At 36.1% G+C, this 17,532-nt stretch overlaps 1 protein-coding gene across 9 annotated transcripts in view; it reads right to left on the reverse strand.

The window, feature by feature from the left end:
- Positions 1 to 17,532, reverse strand: part of adgrb1a (adhesion G protein-coupled receptor B1a) — a 235,587-nt gene that overhangs the window by 92,336 nt on the left and 125,719 nt on the right. For all 9 annotated transcript variants that reach the window (XM_059339469.1, XM_059339464.1, XM_059339463.1 and 6 more), the window contains 3 exons: positions 16,644 to 16,752; positions 12,040 to 12,183; positions 1,557 to 1,632 (listed from right to left, as the gene is read on the reverse strand). In XM_059339469.1, coding sequence (XP_059195452.1) covers positions 1,557 to 1,632; positions 12,040 to 12,183; positions 16,644 to 16,752 — 329 coding nt within the window. The remainder of the gene's footprint in view (positions 1 to 1,556; positions 1,633 to 12,039; positions 12,184 to 16,643; positions 16,753 to 17,532) is intronic.

Here is a 17,532-nt window from a genome sequence, read left to right on the forward strand (position 1 = left end):
CAGAAGCAGATTAGAAACAGCTAATACTAATGGTATATTTGCTCTATATCTTCCTCTACTGTTTTGTTTCTCGCATAATCTCTTCTTCTTCTACTGTTTACTAACAGCAATACATTACACTGCCATCTTCTGACTAAAGTACATTCATGCAGCTTTGTTTATTCGCTCTAAACCAGCTGATGGAAACATCCTTATTTTGCAACTAATGTTTAGCTGCCCATGGGAGCACCAGATCAGACACAAACAACAAATAAAATATATTGTAGTTTTGTTTGGAGAATTGTCTGTTTATCAATCATCTCATGATGTATGTGCCATGGTTGGAAAAAAAGTAGATGTTGAATGGCTTGAGAGAAAGGTGGAGACACAGAAAGATACAGTTATCTGTATACATATATTAAAGAATGTGTCAATTTGAAGACAAAACCCGCAATTGTCTTAGAACAGATAGCAAGACTTGGAGTCTACACTGCAAAAAAGGTGTTTAGTCTAAAAACCAGATAAAAACAGTAAATCTGAGGGAAATGATCTTGCTGCATGGACAGATAATTTACCTTGACAAGATTTCTTAAATTAAGATTATTAAATCTAGAAATAGACATGTTAAACACTTAAAATAAGAAATTAACTCTTAAAACAAGCTAAATTATGTAACACTTTTCAAGTTTTTTTTTTATCTTGGTAAATCATTTGCAGGTCACTCTGCTCTGGACAGTTCATCGCTTTAATTTATCTTGTTTTAAGAGTTAATTTATTATTTTAAGTGTACAACATGCTTATTTCTAGATTTAATAATCTTAATTTAAGAAATCTTGTCAAGTGAAATTATCTGAATTATCTGTCCATGCAGCAAGATCATTTCCCTCAGATTTAGTGATTTTATCTTGTTTTTAGACAGCCTTTTTTGTGCTTACAGCCTTGCTGGCTGCTGCTGTGAGCTAAAGGCTAACATGCCCACGATGCTAATGCCGACATGATGATGTTTTGCAAGAACAATGTTAACCATGTTTGAGTTTAATGGGAATAAATGATGACTTTTACCCTGCCCAATATATCTATTATATTGTATTGTTATTAATTCTGCGTATTTTATTGTATTTTATTGCTGTTTCTTTTCAATCCTTTTGTACGGTGTCCTTGAGTGCCAAGAAAGGCGCCTCCAAATAAAATGTATTATTATTATTATTATTATTATTATTAATAATTGTAACCAAAGTAAAGTGATCTCGGTCATGGTCTGCTTAGTTATTGTGTCATTCTCCATTAAGACAACTGCTTCAGCTTTTATGTAGACCTTAAGTGATATTCAATATTATCCGTTTTCTTTATCATATTGAATATATTATTGAATCACCCACTGTTTGTGTTCGTGTTAAGTTTTACTGCTATCATGCCCACAACCAAACAGTAAATACGGTTGGTTACATTTGATTCCATGTCTGAGTATCGCCCTCCAACACTGATATTAATAGACATCCATGGCCAGAGGGAAACATGGGGACCAATAACAGAGCTTCTAATCTTCTAGCTGCAGCTGTAAACAGTCAGAAGCTTACCTCTGCAGAGTCAGGATGCTGCCCAGGTTTCTGTACAGAACGATGCCGGTTACAAACGTGGAGGACTCGTCTGCATCTGTGTTGGGGAAGAGACGGACACACAAACACAGAGCATGGAGGTCAGACTCAAGAACTCAAGGCTGTGGTGAGTGTTGAGGGACAGAATGGTTCAGTCTGTTGGTACGGAGGCCTGCTAGAGGAGAAACAGGGCCGCCATGCTTCCTCTGCTCCCCCCAAGAGCTCTTTACACTGGAGCTGGCCTACATGACTAGTCAGCTATAAACACTCTCACACTGCTCTACACACACACACACACACACACACACACACACACATTCTTGTACTTCTATCTTTGTGAGGACCCTCATTGTAACAGTGAATTCCCTTGCAAGGTTATAATAGTTTTGAATCATTCATTAGTTTTAGTTTTAATTTTGTTGCAATTTTTTTTTCCGAGTTTTTCGAGTTTTCGAGTGACAATGCTATAGTTTTAGTTCAGTAGTTAGTTTTATTTTTTTTTGTAATGGGTTATTTGTTGGGTGGGAGATTAAAAGAGGTCAGAGTAAATTTTGCCTTTATGTCCTTTGGTTTATCAATCTTCATTATGTATGAAAAAAGTTGACAAAGACGAAAACGAAGGGCATTTTCACTATGATTTTAGTTAGTTTTGTGAGGACCGGCCGAAATGTCCTCACTTTGCAGAAATGCTCTCACTCTGTTGGTTAAAAACGTGTTCTGGTCCTCACTATGTAGGAAGAACGAGTACACACACACACACACACACACACACACACACACACACACACACGTCCATCTATCTTTCTGGGGACTCTGTATTCATCAAATTCATTCCCTAGACCCCTTAACCATCACACACTGAATTGCTAACCCCAACCCTAACCAACCTAAACCTGATTATAACCTGAACCTTAAAATCAGGTCTTAAGCCTTTAAAGACAAAAATGTCCTCAGTTTGCTGGTTAAAGCCATGGTCCTCACTATGTAGGAAGTACGAGAAGACACAAACACGCATTCTTGTACTTCTATCTTTTTGAGGACACATCATTAAAGTAATGAATTTGTAGCCGCTGACCCTAAACCTGAAACTGAAACCAAGTCCTAACCCTCAAACATTTATAGGGCTTTAGAAGAAGTGAGGTCCACCTCAAATGTCCTCACTTCACAACAATGTCCTCACTCAGTTAGTTAAGAACTGCTGGTCTATCTTTGTGAGGACCTTCACAGCCCCTTACATTTAGCTTCACCATAACCGTCATTCTAATCCTTATCCTTGGTGAGGACCGGCCAAAATGCCCTAATTCTGTTAGTCCTCACTATGTATAAAGTACAAGAACACACACACACACACACACATACACACAATGCTGACAAATAGTCTCCATAATCTCAATGGTGGTAGATAAAAGCAGCCCTTACTCTGGCATAAAGAAGACAATACATTGATTAAATGTCCTTCGGCAATGGAAGAGTAAATAAACTCGAGCTGGCTGAATACTCTCTAAACCTCTGAGCAGAAATGCTTGTCAGACTATGGCCCAACTTTCAAAAGGGCTTCCAGTAAAAAAAAAATGTAAATACTATTATATTATACATTGCATCACACATCGTATTAAAATTGCAGTAATAGTTCCACTTTAACCATTACGTTCAACAACAGTGACAACAACTACAACTGTTAAATGGTGAATGGACTGCACTCATGTAGCGATTTACACTACACACAGCGCCCATTCACCCATTCATTCATACTGGTGGCGGAGGGGACCCTAAATGGTGCCACCTGCCACCATCAGGAACTCATTCATACACCGATGCATCAAGAGCAATTTGTACATGTACGCTGCTAAACCATGACAGTAAAAGACCGTAAAATTATAAATGGGTTAATTCTGTTTCAGTAACAATGAAATACCGCAAATGTATATATCAGCCAAAACACTATTTTTTTTTTAGAATAAAAAAAAACAAAACATTACTCCACTGTAAAATATACTGGCATCGTGTGTAACAAAAATATACTGTAATATATATATATACAATCATCACTGTAATTTATTTAATGGTAAAATCTTAAATTTAAGCTTCAATTGGGGTCGCGAGATGATTTCTGGGGGTCGCCAAATCATTTTGGAAGTCAGCTCTGTCTCCACTGTGTTAAAGTGTTCATGTGTTTTAGTCTTTTTGGTCATTTTGTGTCCTTTTTAGTCATTTTGTGTCTTTCCTGGTCATTTTGTGTCTTGTTTTTGTCATTTTGTGGTCAATTTGTGTCTTTTTTGGTCACTTTGTTTCCTTTTTCGTCATTTTGTGTCTTTTTTTGGTAATTTTTTTTCTTTTTTGGGTTATTTTGTTTCTTATTTTGTTCATTTTTGGTCAATTTGTATCGTTTTTTGGTCACTTTGTTTCCTTTTTGGTCATTTTGTGTCTGTTTTTGGTAATTCTTTTCTTTTTTGGGTTATTTTGTTTCTTTTTTTTGTCATTTTTGGTCAATTTGTGTCTTTTCTGGTCATTTTGTGTCTTTTTTGGTCATTTTGTTTCCTTTTTTTGGTCATTTTGTTTCTTTTTTGGGTGATCTGAACTGTGCGTGTGAGATTGTGTTCAGTGAGGGGGGGTCTCGGACAACATGCATGTTAAATTGGGGGTCGCGCCTCAAAAAGGTTGAGAACTACTGCTCTCCATGTGGCTGAGGCTCTCTGTGGGTCAGTCCATCCTGCTGCAGTTAAGAGACAACAGACTCGTGCCAGCATCAGGAGGAATCTGTTAAAACTTGAGTGCTGTACAACATTAAGGCACGGACCGCCTCGGGGCATGGAGAACTCTTTCTTTCCGGCTGCAGTGTCAATGGCGGGAAAAAAAACCCCAACTCCATCTGCTAGGCCATCTGAAGACATCCAGCTTCTGCTCCAGCTCACTACATGGCAGCCTGAGAGCACAGAGCAGTTTGCCAGGCAGCAGCAGAGACTGTAGCTCCCAGGCAACAGCTGAGCTCCCAGGGGCATCGGAGGGGAACCAGGAGGAGGAGGAGGAGGAGGAGGAGGAGGAAGTATTATGTGTCCTGATCATCCAGTCTTTGGCTGACCCATCCAATATGCTCAGCCAGATTGTCTGTGCCCAACAAGAGCCAGCCTGGAGGGACTTTAACCAGTATTTCAATAAGTTATGGATCAGTGTGCAAGAACTTAAAGAGTTCATAGGCAACTTTCTGTCCATATTTCCAGTTGTTTGTAGTTGTTGTTGTTTGGTGTATACAATGAATATTTGTTTTCATATGTTGTGTGAATATGCTCATCCACGCTGTCATGCATAAGCTTCTTTCTTCGCATGGCTTCACATGTGTAATGAGCAAGCAAAGCTAGACTTCGTGACATAAGCATAAAGTCTGAAACACATAATATGGTTCAGTCTCATTTCTACTCCACCACACTTTACTTTGCACACTGCAAAAAGGTGTCTAAAAACAAGATAAAAACAGTAAATCTGAGGGAAATGATCTTGCTGCATGGACAGATAATTTACCTTGACAAGATTTATTAAATTAAGATTATTAAATCTAGAAATAAGCATGTTGAACACTTAAAATAATAAATGAACTCTTAAAACCAGATAAAGTAAAGCTGCCAGCAGTGATGAACTGGCCCGAGCAGAGTGACCTGATGGTTCTTACCAAGATAAAAAAAAAAGTAGATGTAGAAGTGTTAGATAATGTATCTTGTTTTAAGAGTTAATTTCTTATTTTAAGCGTTCAACATGCTTATTTCTAGATTTAATAATCCTAGTTATCTGTCCATGCAGCAAGATCATTTCCCTCAGATTTACTGTTTTTATCTGGTTTTTAGACTAAACACCTTTTTTGCAGTGAAAGGAGATTTGCCCTACTGGAGGCTCTTCTCCACCAGTTAGTGGTTAGAGGAAGTGGACTAGAAAACCCTTTAAAAGCAAGTGTGCACTTGTGCTTACCTAATATACTCCATTACCTCCGAACAGAAACACACAGGCCAAGAAGAAAGAAAACATCATACAAATTTAACTTGCATCTTGCTACTCTGTCAGAAAATATTTAATCAAAAAGTTTTTGCTGTATTTCTCTGCCTCTTAATGGAGGCTTTAAACACAACAGAAGGTAAGGTGGAGTTAAAACTTAAAATATGGATAAGAATTTCACTGTGTCTCATTGAGGAGCAGGCCGAGAGTGTCCTACAGCTGATACAGGCTTTAAAAGGTCCCCTGTGGGCTTTTTGACCTCTCGCTTGACTGTGGAGATGTTTTTCTTTGCCTTGTTTGTTTGTTTGCAAGAGGATAAACATGCACATGCAGCATAGTTTGGTAGCTCTCTGATTTTGCGCAAATTTGCTTAGTTTTTAATGTATTTTTATAAGTTCAATCACATATGTGAGAAACCTCACCTCTCTGGACCACAACTGAGTTTATCTGATGCATCCAATTTTCATTTATTTTATTAAGGTATTTTTTAAAATCTTTTTTTATTTTTATTTTTTTTTATGAGCATACTTGGCATCCTGTGTTTATGTATGTATTGGTATTATTAGCATAATTGTTAATGTTTCTGTTTCTCTGCTTTTTCGCCTCCCTGTATATTATTATATATTATTATAATACTATGTTTTTTGTTTTGTTTTGTATTTATTTTTCTTTTGTGGTTCTTTGTTCTAATGTACCCTTTAAAAAACAAAAATGTGGAAAACAGCTGTGGAATAAGTTATGTCTTGTACTGATGCTTATGAATGCTAATTTCCAATAAAAATATATATATATATATATATATAAAAAAATGTTTATAAGTTCAGTTGAAGTTGGAGGTGGTTGTTGTTGGTTGCATGTTTGTTTCTCCCGCTGCAACAGAATAATATGTTGATCAGCAAATCCACCTCAGACACAAGGCGTGTGATGGGCCAAGGTTTGATCTGTTAAATACACAGAGGATCAGGGAGATTTCAAAATAAAACACAGCGGATCGTCTTTTTCTGGTGAGATCTTCACCGCAAAGTGATTATGTAAATTCACTGAGTGAATATTTAGAAAATAAAACATATATTTCTCGCTAGAAATGTGATCAAAATCCATTTTTATGCAGAAACTAAGTCAAAGTCTGACCGCCGGGACCTTGAAAGTCACGTGACTCGGACAAAAACCAATAGAGACAAATATCCATGGAATAGCCACGGGATATGACTGTCATTAACTTGCATTGCTATTACACAGATTTTGAGTTCAGCGAATATGTGGCTATTTCACAGATTCCTGTGAGACCAGGTTTCTTTGCACACAGTTTTTTTGTAAGTAGGCAATCAAAGATGAGGAAATTAAGTTTCTGGATCTATAGTCTAGGGTCAGAGCAAGGATATAGTGGAGGCTCAGTGTCTTTTTTATGTATATTTACACCCGTTAATTTCACCTTAAAAGTTGGTATTTTGCATATATATATATATATATATATATATATATATATATATATATATATATATATATATATATATATATATATATATATATATATTATATAAATAAATAAATAAAAAAGACACTGAGCCTCCACTATATCCTTACTTTGACTCTAGACTATAGATCTAGAAACTTATTTCCTCATCTTTGATTGCCTACTTACAAAAAAACTAAGGGAAATGGTCCAATGACTGTGCAAGATGGGCAATTTGGCGGCCATTTTGTTATGCAAATTAGAAGGTCAAAAACTAAAAATTTCGCTTGGGAACCATTTTTTTTTGGACAATTCCGTCTAGACTAGAAGGCAAATTAATTTTTTTTTAGGTTAAAAACAAGGTTGAGAAACAAAGACCTGCCTCAAACACATCAAAGTTCAACATAAAGCTACTTAAGCACAGCTGATTCATTGCCTTCCCCTCTGTTCCCCCAACCCCCCTTTTCTTTTTCTTCTACCTTTTCCATTCTCTCTCTCTGGTTCAGCTCCCCTGGTTCCTCCCATCTCCCCACATGGAGCCCAACATTAACTCATGAACCTGATGTTTCCCCACATCCCTCCTCTCATCTTCCTGTCACCTATTGACCTTCATCCCTTTATCCTTCCACCCTCATCCTTTCATCCAGGACCGCGATCCTTCCCTCCTACATCATCCAAGCTCTACACCAAGGTTATTATAGTTAACGAAAACTAACGAAATAAAAAACATTTTCGTTAACAGAAATAAAAATAAAAACTAGAGTTTTTAAAAAAACGATAACTAACTGAAACTGTATTGTGTGGTTACAAAACTAACTAAAACTAACTGAAATTATAGTGAAAATGTCCTTAGGTTTCGTTTTTGTCAACTTTTTTCATTCATAATTCAGTGTTTCTATTGGAACATGCAACACATGGTGAATATGTTTACTGAGACTGGGATGTTTACACTAGAACCAAAATACAAAACACCCAGAACTGTAAGAGTTAATAACCTTATTGGGGCTGATATGATAAACCAAAGGAAATAAAGGCAAAATTTATTATGACCTTTTTGAATCTGGCACCCAAAACATAGCCCATTACAAAAAAACTAACACTAACACTAAAACTAATAAAAACTAAACTAAAACTAAGCTTTTTCAAAAAAATAAAAAATAAACTAAAACTAGCAAACTCACTCTAAGAACTAACTAAAACTAACTGAATTTGAAAACAAAAATTCACAGCGAAATTAAAAACTAAAACTAAAAATAATGAAAAATACAAAACTATTATAACCTTTCTCTCCATATGCATTAAACTTTACTAAACTCAAATCTATACTGTCATTGTCTTTGTTGTCCTTTTACTTTTCAAAAGAATTCAGCAAAACACATTTCTTTTTGTCTTTTTGAATTTTTTGTTTGTTTCATAACATTTCAAGAAGGGACCAATCAGTCAGTGTAAACAGCCAGCAGAGAGCAGTTTGTCCAGGCTGTAAGCATGAAGAGGGCCGGCTGCTGTGTGACTTTACTCTGAGGAGAAGCTTCTCCCAGCTGGGGAGGAAATTGTCTCTAATTGCTCCTGATTGGCTCCTGTTGACTCCTGTTTAGGAGTGATGGCCTCATTAGCATGCTAGCAGCGCAGGGTTATCTTTAATGGTCGAAAACATCCTGACTGACACATAACTCTACTGCTACTGGAAACCATGTACCTACTCACTGTAAAAAATTAAATAAAAACTGTTGTTTATACGATAAAAAACCAGCAGCTGTGGTTGCCAGAACTTTACCGTAATAAATACGGTGCAACTTATTGTAATATTACGGTAAAATTATATTAGCATTGTTGATTTCCCATTTAAAATTGCCATTTTATTCCATATTTTACCATAAAAAATAAAAAGTTTTTCCATGAAAAGAAATGCTGTTCTGCCATATAATTGACAAGAAAATACTTTATAAATGCTGCATGAATAAAAGATTTTACCATTAAATATTACAGTATTTTTTTGTTAGAGATATGGTGTTTAGTACATTTAACAGTGAGGAGAAAAAGTATTTTTACAAAAGATAAATGCAAAAAAGCCCTGCGATAGTCTGGCGGATAAGCACTTAAGGATAATGAATGAATGAATGAATCAATGCAAAAATGATGACTTGTATATATATATTACAGTATATGTTTGCTACAAACACAGTGCCAGTGTATTTAACAGTGGAGTAATGTATTAAAAAAAAATAAAAAACTGTAAAAAATACTGTTTTGGCTAATATATACATTCATGTTGTTTCATTGTTACTGAAACTGAATTAACTCATTTATCATTTTATGATCTTTTACTGTTATGGTTTAGCAGTTTTTCACCATAAAATCTACAGACATTTTTTACAGTGTAGTACTTGCCAATAGCAAGCTCAGATGGTGCTCTTCATAATGACGTTCACAAGTCATGATGCAGAAACACAAATATGCCTCCCAACTCTACACTGTAAAAAATGTTTGTAGAAATAACAGTAAAACTATGTCACATACATCAGAAATAGAGCGTAAAATAAAAAATTGTATATCACCGTATTAGACACTTTTAATTACCGTAAATCAAAGAATAGCATAAAACTTTTACCTTTTTCTGTCATAAACTGGAAGAAACACACAGTTTTGCTGTAAAAATATAACATTTTCATGCAAAATTTATGGAGAAATACCATGATGTGTGAATGAATGACACAATTACCCTAAAAATTACAGGATTATTCAGACTAAATTAAAGTTTTTGCTGATATTTACATTTAAATTTAGAATAGAAAATCCACTCACTGTAATTTTTACGGTGTAGTTCTGGCAACCACAGCTGCCGGTATTTTACCGTAAATTAAACAGATTATTTTTTACAGTGTAGAACACTCAGAGCTCAATACTTATAAAATGAGAATCTTAGCACTATAAACTCTCCATAGCACTAAATCTAAGGCCATTGTACACCGTCCTACTCACACTGATGACTCATTTGAATGGAGTGTCCCAATATTATTTATTTGCTGTGGTTTTGATAAATGTTAGATTTCTTTCATTACTCCAATACAAATGAGTGTGAATGTAATTTTGATTGTAGTCGAATTGCTGGAAAAAAGGAAAAGAACTCAGCAGCAACATGGTCCGATTGATGTGGCAGAGCTCACCCTAAAAGCTGCTTTCAGGCATCTGATAGGGACACCTCAGGTGTTCTGGGACTGTCTACCTGGGAGGAAACCCTGGGGCAGACCCACTAAATTCCAGCAAGATTACAATGTATATTCTATTTTCCCTGGGAAACGTCTTGGGATCCCTTAGAGCAGTAGTTCTCAACCTTTTCGAGTCGCGACCCCCAATTTAACATGCATGTCCCAAATCATGGGCATGACAAGCATGACCCAAAAAAAAGACATTAAGTGACCAAAAAGACTAAAACACATTAACACATGAACACTTTAACACAGTGGAGACAGAGCTGACTTCCAAAATGATTTGGCGACCCCCAGAAATCATCTCGCGACCCCAATTGGGGTCCCGACCCCAAGGTTGAGAACAGCTGCCTTAGAGGAGCTGGTCCATGTGGCTGGGAAGAAAACCCTCTGGCCTACCTTTCCCAACCTGCTGTCACTGCTTGAATCTTTATAGACATGTCACAGATTTCATCAGGACTTTTTCTTCGGTTGTTCTACTATTTTCACTATTTTCACCATTATTATTATTAAGTGAGTGAGTAAGTAAGTAAGTAAGTAAGTAAATAAGTAAGTAAGTAAGTAAGTAAGAAAGAAAGTAAATAAGTAAGTAAGTAAGTAAGTAAGTAAGTAAGTAAGTAAATAAGTAAGTAAGTAAGTAAGTAAGTGAGTAAGTAAGTAAGTAAGTAAATAAGTAAGTAGTAAGGTAGTCACGTGACCCTTTTAACTACTTCACTTCCAGCATTTAGGTACATTTATTTACTGTTTAAACTGTTTTTTATAACGCCTTACCAGGAAGCATTTTGCCCTAGTAAGTGAGTGAGTAAGTAAGTGAGTAAGTAAGTAAGTAAGAAAGTAAGCAAGTAAGTAAGTAAATAAGTAAGTAACTAAGTAAGTAAGTAAGTAAGTAAGTAAGTAAGTAAATAAGTAAGTAGTAAGGTAGTCACGTGACCCTTTTAACTACTTCACTTCCAGCATTTAGGTACATTTATTTACTGTTTAAACTGTTTTTTATAACGCCTTACCAGGAAGCATTTTGCCCTAGTAAGTGAGTGAGTAAGTAAGTGAGTAAGTAAGTAAGTAAGTAAGTAAGTAAGTAAATAAGTAAATAAGTAAGTAAGTAAGTAAGTAAGTAAGTAAGTAAGTAAGTAAGTAAATAAGTAAGTAAGTAAGTAAGTAAGTAAGTAAGTAAGTAAGTAAGTAAGTAAGTAAGTAAATAAGTAAGTAAGTAAGCAAGTAAGTAAATAAGTAAGTAAGTAAGTAAGTAAGTAAGTAAATAAGTAAGTAAGTAAGTAAGTAAGTAATTAAGTAAGTAGTAAGGTAGTCACGTGACCCTTTTAACTACTTCACTTCCAGCATTTAGGTACATTTATTTACTGTTTAAACTGTTTTTTATAACGCCTTACCAAAAAGCTTTTTGCCCTTAACCTAAGGTCAGTGGTTTTACAACATAAATCCACAGAAACTGCAGAAACCTGTTCTGTCGTTTAAGTTGGAGAACTTGTTGATTGTACAGCTGCTAAACAGTGGATGATGAAAAATCATGTTTTTACTTCCCTGCTATTTTATTCTCAGGATTCAATACAACCATCTTTGCATGCATTTATCTGAGCGGAACAATGGGAGTAAATACTGTTTTATAGATCAACTCATGTCCCTTATTTCAGCACCCACCCACACACACACACACACACACACACACACACACACACTTAAATAATCAGAGAGATGCATTATTTTTCGACACGAGTGCCCAGAATAACCTGTTTTCACTCGTTCCTGGTTACAGTTTCTGTGTTACTTCTGTGTGTTATGTGAAGTGTGTGAAGTGTGTTGCATCTCTCACCTGGCTTGCCAGTCGACAGGATGTTCTTTGGGATGGTGACTCTGTCCTCAGAGCTTCGGGCCCAGTCCACCATGCCCCTCCAGCCCTTCATAGGGAAGCTGATGTCTGCATGACCCACAACTGGACGCTTATGGACGCTCAAAACTGTAACAGAGAAATGGTGACAACTGATATTTCGCTTATAACACATCAATATTTAATTTCAGTTACCCCATATTTGCAATTCTACTGCTGCTACTTCTGTATACACACTGCACTGATTAAATGTCGGTCCATCTCATTTTTTTTTACCTGTCCAGTAAGGGCCCTGACAATGAAATTTGGTTATTTCACAAAAGAGATTGCAGTATGCATCTGTTTTTCTCTTTGCTCTTTTCTCTGGTTTGTAGTGGTTGGAGAGCATTTGGAAAAACATGTCACGAATGTCCATGTCCACCAATCAGAACTTTGCAACATTTGACCCAATACTGATAACAGCTGTGACTGTCACTGTCAATCAAATAAACCACACCCACACACAGTCCTGATGAAGCTGAGTTTGTGGGAGCTAAATTATGAATAAATAGGGGTGTGCCACGAGATTTGTGAGTTATCCAGACTTCTATTTGTGACCTGAGGGGGCAGTAAAAGGAAAATAAGAAGAGGAGGAGAAGGAGGAGAAGCAGCATTCCTCCTCCTTGGGTTCCCGGATGTTGCAGTTGAATTTTTGTTGTTGAATTTTTTGCGGTTGAATTTTTTACGTTGAAAAACATTCAGATACATAATTTCAATGCATAAATATTCAGTGCTAGAAATTCAACGTCTTTTTTATTTCAAACTCCGATGACACAGATTTACTTCCATTTAAATCCCTCTGGGAGCCTTTTTGTAATGGAGACACTACAAATAGTTTGCACTTGAAAATAGAAATAAATATTTAATTCTATTTATTTTATCTTAACTTTCATAAATTTTTGTTTTAGTTTCAATTTGTGGAAGAAGTTTATTAAAAGCTCATGTTTACATCATGCATGTAAAGAGTGATAATAAAACATTTCAAAATGCATGTGCATGTGTTAAATAAAAGTCTGTTGGTCCAGTCATATAATGTGTTGTTGTAGTTTTCTTAAAATATCGTCTCGTCTCATTCTCGTGAACCCAATATCGTGGCTCGTCTCTAAATCAACAATACATGGCATCTTCTTTTTCATGTTAAATCTTGTGTATGTAGATAGAGAGTGATTGATCTGAACACTGAAAGCTATTTATGAAAGCAAAACTTCCACAAATGTACAAAGTACAAGCATAAAATTTAATGATGAAGGTCTTAAAACTAGATTTTGAAATAAGGCTCTCAAAGTCAGAACAGAATCCAGCACAAAGCCCTCATCATGTCGGCAGACTTCATGCATAGTACACACTCCAAAACACATTTTCAATTAAATCAGCCTAAAGCAGCAACAGTAAGCTTGGACTTGATATAATTGATATTGTCAGATATCACTAGGAAGAAATGCTAAATTTGATTTAGTATTTACTATTACTGTGTTACTATTTTATGCCAATGATATACAGTACAGGCCTAAAGTTTGGACACACCTTCTCATTCAATGCGTTTCCTTTATTTTCATGACTATTTACATCGTAAATTCATCAAAACTAACACGTGGAATTATGTACTTAAAAAAAAAGTGTGAAATAACTGAAAACATGTCTTATATTCTAGTAAGCAAAGGGTGGTTACTTTGAGGAATCTAAAATACAAGACATGTTTTCAGTTATTTCACACTTTTTTTGTTAAGAACATAATTCCATATGTGTTCATTCATAGTTTTGATGCCTTCAGTGAGAATCTACAATGTAAATAGTCATGAAAATAAAGGAAACGCATTGAATGAGAAGGTGTGTCCAAACTTTTGGCCTGTACTGTAGTTCCCCTTAAAAGACCTTTCAAGAGAAGTAACAAATCTGAGATAAATCATCAACTTTAACGTCTCTCATATAAAAATCAATAAACATTATGTGGAAATAAAGGAATAGATAGAATGTGAAAAATAAACAAAAAATAACCCCTCATCCGATGAAGTTCAGGGCTGATGAACACCCTCTTCCTATACAACTTCTCTACTTTGATGAGTTTAGAGGAACACACTCTGATCTGTCCATATGTTGGCAGATGATGAGCAGCTCTGCTCCTGTAGGAGGTGTAGGAGGAGGAGGAGGAGGTGAGCCCTAACTCTAACTCCACAGGGAGGTAGCTGCTGCTGTGGGAGGCTGTTTGGCTCCAGACAGCGACGTGGCTCCGCTATAAACAGGACCTCTCATCTGGCTCCAGTTCCCACATACTCTGCCTTGACTCAACTCAAACTCTGCCTCATTTTATCTGGAGGTCACAGAGAGCAGCAGAGCCTCTGTGATGACTTTACTACACCCCCCTATCTGTGGGAAAATAGAGCGTTTATGGTTACTGGGCAATGAGAGGAGACAGCAGGCAGTTATGAATGTGGATCTGCTGGAGCTGCTGCCCTGGGGAGGGCTAATATTATAATATTTACTATTGGATTGTTCTCTTGATGGAGATACTGAGGAACAGAAGCAGAATGCTGCAGAAGGGGGATGGACTATGTCTTGATACATGTAATAAATTACTTGAAACAGAGAACATAATCACAACCAGAAATGTGGTGGGCTAATTCCAAACTCCAAAAACACAGGACATTCATGCTTAAGAGCAGGGATTCCCAAAGTGTGGTGCGTGGACCCCTGGGGGAGCGCGAGATGAAAAATGTAATGGCGGTCTGATAATGACACAATTACATTTTTTCCCCCCACACAATAAAGACGTGTTATTAATTAATTAATAAATACAGGCTATTCAATTTTGTGTCATTTTTTGTTCATTTTTGCATCTATTTTGGTCATATTTGCATCTATTTTTTGGTTTCTATTTTTACATGTATTTTTGGTCAATTTGTGTCTATTTTGATAATTTTGTGTCATCTTTGGTCATTTTTGTATCTATTTTTGGTCGTTTTTGATCTTATAATGAAGCGTAGAAGAAGTTATCTTCTTGTTCTTGTATCATGTTTCCAGCATGTGTTATGATGACGGGGTATTGTTAGCTCCACGCTCATTTAAATTTGCTGCAATTTTTGTTCAACGCAGTTCAAAATATTATAACATTTTCCCAACTGATCTGCTTTCTGCCTCTGATCCTGAGCCTGTCATCGTCCTCCACCTTCAATATGGCTATAAAAACTCTGATTGCATTTTGTTTTTTTGAAGGTGTGGGGGATTGGGGGTGCGTCAACCCTGTTGGGACATAGAAGGGGTGCACGGCTAAAAACGTTTGGGAACTGCTGCTTTAGAGCTCTCGAGGCAAACAGCTTCATAGTTTGCTGGGTGATTATATAATGCCTGTTACTATAGACACCATGCATCAATTATTATGCCCTACAAAGTCTAACTGCAGTAACTAGGCAAAAGGTCAAACTGAGAAAAACTGCTTTTTTTAAAAAGTTTTTTTAACTGGCCAGCCAAATGGGTTACAGGTAGGTTAGTGATATGACACTTATTTCTAAATGTATTGATGTCATTTTTATGTTCATAAATCATGATTTATTTGACCTTTGAACCCAAAAACGTAGTTACTGGATTGCTGTAAAAGGTTCTAATAGTAATGCAAAAACAGAGTGCTGTTACAACAATGTTGTTGTCTTCTTTCAGCTTTTATATTTTGTTTCCAGGTAAGTGCAATTACTGCCTGGTTTCGAGTTGGATTTTGTGGTTTTTATATCATTATTTCTCTGAAATAAAGTGACATTGAAATCTAAAACTTTGTCAAAAGATAAAACAGACATCAAGCAGTTTAATTTTAGTTATAACTCAATTTTGACCAAAAACATAGTTACCGCAGTTAGACTTTGTAGAGCAGTATACTGGCTGCACTACTACGGTCACGTAGCTGGTTGACTGAGCTTTAGAGAACATAGATGCATTAACAAGTGCAGTGTGAAAGGTTTATTTGTTTTTAAATGTTTATTAATGTTTTAGACTTTACACTTTTTTTGTCTTTGTCAACTTTTTTCACACATAAACCTTTTTGGTTGATGAAATCTATTTAATCTATCTGGTTTTATAACTTAATAAACTTAATAAACCTATTGAAAAACTATTATAACCTTCATCTCCACAGAACTATGTCAGTGCAGGAACAAGGTCTGACTGCATCATTTATATTTCTTCAAAGCAAACACAATCATCTAAGTTGGTAGGCTACTAAAACCCAAGATGCAGGATGGAGGAGAATCTGTCACCATGTGGTGAGTCAGACTACTAAGCATTCAACAAAAACACCAATTGAGATATTTGTGACAAGCTAAAATCAACTGATAATAGTTTATGTATGAGACAGGACATGTAGCTGTGTCTGGTTGTTGCAGGTAATCCTGAGGTAAAGGAACAGGAGATGTGTGAAGCATCAGGTCATCTCCTCTGTCCTCCCATTTATGTGTAGCCATTGTAGATAAAAAAGAGTAATCTTCAGAGAAAGAAACAGTGATAAAAGTATTTGTTTTGATGAGCAGAGATAGCTGCTAGATCTCCTGCATGGAGATAAGACTGACCTAGGTTATCAGTGACTTCATACATGTCTTGGAAGTCTTTCATCCTCAGACCGATGACGTCCACAAAGTCCTCCACCAGACGGAACAGCTCTTTGATGTTCGGCCCCAACTGAGGAAACAGACACAGAACACTTCACATACAAAAGCTCTTTTATAGAAAAGATAAGTCTGTGGCAAACATTGTCAGACCAGCTCAGAGCCAACATTGCTCTTATTCTGCACAGCGATGACCAACATTCATTTTCATTAATTTTGTGCAACACAGCCAACTCTTCATTTTGATGATGACAGAATATGCAATGAATTAAATATTTTCAGTTTGTCTTAAAACTCCAGGGACACACTCTGAATCATAACGAGTGCTGTGGACATTAATAACGGGCAGACTGTAGTCCTCTTCATGCAGGATTATTTTACAATAACAAGGACGTCTTCAATTTATGAGCTGCATTTGCAGTTTGAGCTGGACTACGTGAGTCTGGAGGGAGATTGTTGATTGCTCAAATCTTACTGCCAGGTTGTCAAATACTGATATCTACACTGTAAAAAAGGTGTTTAGTCTAAAAACAAGATAAAAACAGTAAATCTGAGGGAAATGATCTTGCTGCATGGACAGATAATTTACCTTGTCAAGATTTCTCAAATTAAGATTATTAACCCTCTGGAATCCATGAAAACACCTGCATATTACTACTTTATGACATGAAGAAATAAAAATGAAGCAACATTGAGTCTTGCCATCAGCTTCTCTCTAAAGTTCTGGCTTGAAACTACATGCCAGATTATTTTTTGGATGATATTCGGCCAAGTAAAACTGGAGATATTGTCAAATATATTTTGTATAAAATATTGAACTAGATTTTAATCCTCATTTTACCTGATATGTTAT

Source organism: Centropristis striata, chromosome 8, assembly GCF_030273125.1.
Source record: "Centropristis striata isolate RG_2023a ecotype Rhode Island chromosome 8, C.striata_1.0, whole genome shotgun sequence".
Lineage (NCBI taxonomy): Eukaryota > Metazoa > Chordata > Actinopteri > Perciformes > Serranidae > Centropristis > Centropristis striata.